General features: G+C 34.5%; 1 protein-coding gene across 1 annotated transcript; it reads right to left on the bottom strand.

Annotated features, from left to right (window-relative positions):
• Window positions 1-380: 380 nt before the first annotated feature.
• Window positions 381-1,279, bottom strand: Tsp_14410 (1-phosphatidylinositol-4,5-bisphosphate phosphodiesterase beta-4). Its single transcript, XM_003368262.1, has 3 exons — window positions 1,095-1,279; window positions 694-940; window positions 381-449 (listed from the first exon to the last, which is right to left on the bottom strand). The coding sequence occupies exons 1-3, from the start codon at window positions 1,277-1,279 to the stop codon at window positions 381-383; spliced, it is 501 nt and encodes a 166-aa protein (XP_003368310.1).
• Window positions 1,280-1,326: the final 47 nt, after the last annotated feature.

A 1,326-nucleotide genomic window follows, 5' to 3' on the forward strand; every position in this document is an offset into this window, starting at 1 on the left:
TAATTGAAGCGCAATAATTATAGCATTCATTTTGATAAAATTCAAATAAAATTTATAATAATAATAATAATAGTAGTAGTAGTAGTAGTAGTAGTAGTAGTAATGGCAATAATAGTAATAATAATAATAATAATAATACTTATTACTATTATGAGAAGAAAATTTGTAAAACAAGAGCACGATGTGAACAACAGAAACGGAGTAGGTTCGTGCCCTGACCTCCCGCAAGAATCGTATAGGCAAGTCTGGAACCAATATTAAAGTTTATATTCTGTCCCGCAGAATCAAACAAAACAAATCATCAAAAAGAAAGAAAAGTACCAAAACCAATTGTGGAATCTGAGTTTAGCAAAATGAAGTAAGTGTTGATGGTATATCATTTAAACCAATGTCTCAGGCTTTGAAGCAAGCAACGCTTCCATGTACATCTGATCTTCCAAATCGCTTGCCTAAAACATATGAAATGATTCACATTCAGAAAGCTTTTCCTTTTCTCCAGTTGCTTGAATGAAATAATCACAAGAACGTTGAACATAAAATACGCCAATTATTAATTTAGAAAAAAATCTTAAATCGTGCCAACTGCCAAAGAAATCCGAAGTTTTCGATAAAAATAAAAGTATTATTGAACTCAGGGGAAAGAAAAAAGGGAATTGCTTGTTGTGCATGTGCATTGCAAATACAGATACTTACATGTCTAGCTTCTTTGTCCAGTCGTTCCATTTGTTCAGCCTGAAATTTAGCAAGCAACTCTTCTTGTCGTTGATGTTTCACTGCAAGACGCCGGCGTTCTTCTAAAAAAATTTTACAATTCTTCTCTTGCACTTCTTTAACTCGACGGTCGCGTTCAGCTTTTGTTTTCACCGTTTTGCCAAGCTGAATTGCTTTCGAATCATCCATAGACTTTTTCGTCTGTTTCTGTCTCAACAGTTTCGATTCACTACAAGAACAATAATAACACCATTACAGTCGACAATATTATAATATAATAATAATAATAATAATAATAATTGACTGATCGTGCTGATAAAAAGAAATGGCAGAAATGGTGACTGAAAGAAAATTTGAATAAAAAGAAAAAAAATTAAATGTACGCTTCTAATTGCTGCTTAGCGGCCGTTCTTTGTTGTTGATGCACTTGGACAAGCAATTTCTTTAACAACGTCCATTCTTCTTCAATTTGAGTTTTTCGCATTCTGTGCTCAGCTTCCAACTGCCGCTTGGTCAGTTCTGACCAATCGCGTGTCTGTTCAGCTATAGCATGTCGAATGTGCATCATCCGTGATGGGCCAACTCCATCATGCAATCGATTATTCGGCCCAGTCA

This window comes from Trichinella spiralis (assembly GCF_000181795.1).
Source record: "Trichinella spiralis strain ISS 195 chromosome Unknown Scfld2798, whole genome shotgun sequence".
In the NCBI taxonomy this organism is placed as follows: Eukaryota; Metazoa; Nematoda; class Enoplea; order Trichinellida; family Trichinellidae; genus Trichinella; species Trichinella spiralis.

Bases quoted from the DNA above. Each gene is read 5' to 3' on its own strand.
- Tsp_14410 (XM_003368262.1), bottom strand. From the start codon at position 1,279: ATGATGCACATTCGACATGCTATAGCTGAACAGACACGCGATTGGTCA. The intron at 941-1,094 runs GTACATTTAATT...TTGTTCTTGTAG, and splicing joins GCTAAGCAGCAATTAGAAGC to TGAATCGAAACTGTTGAGAC. The intron at 450-693 runs GTAAGTATCTGT...CATATGTTTTAG, and splicing joins TGGACAAAGAAGCTAGACAT to GCAAGCGATTTGGAAGATCA.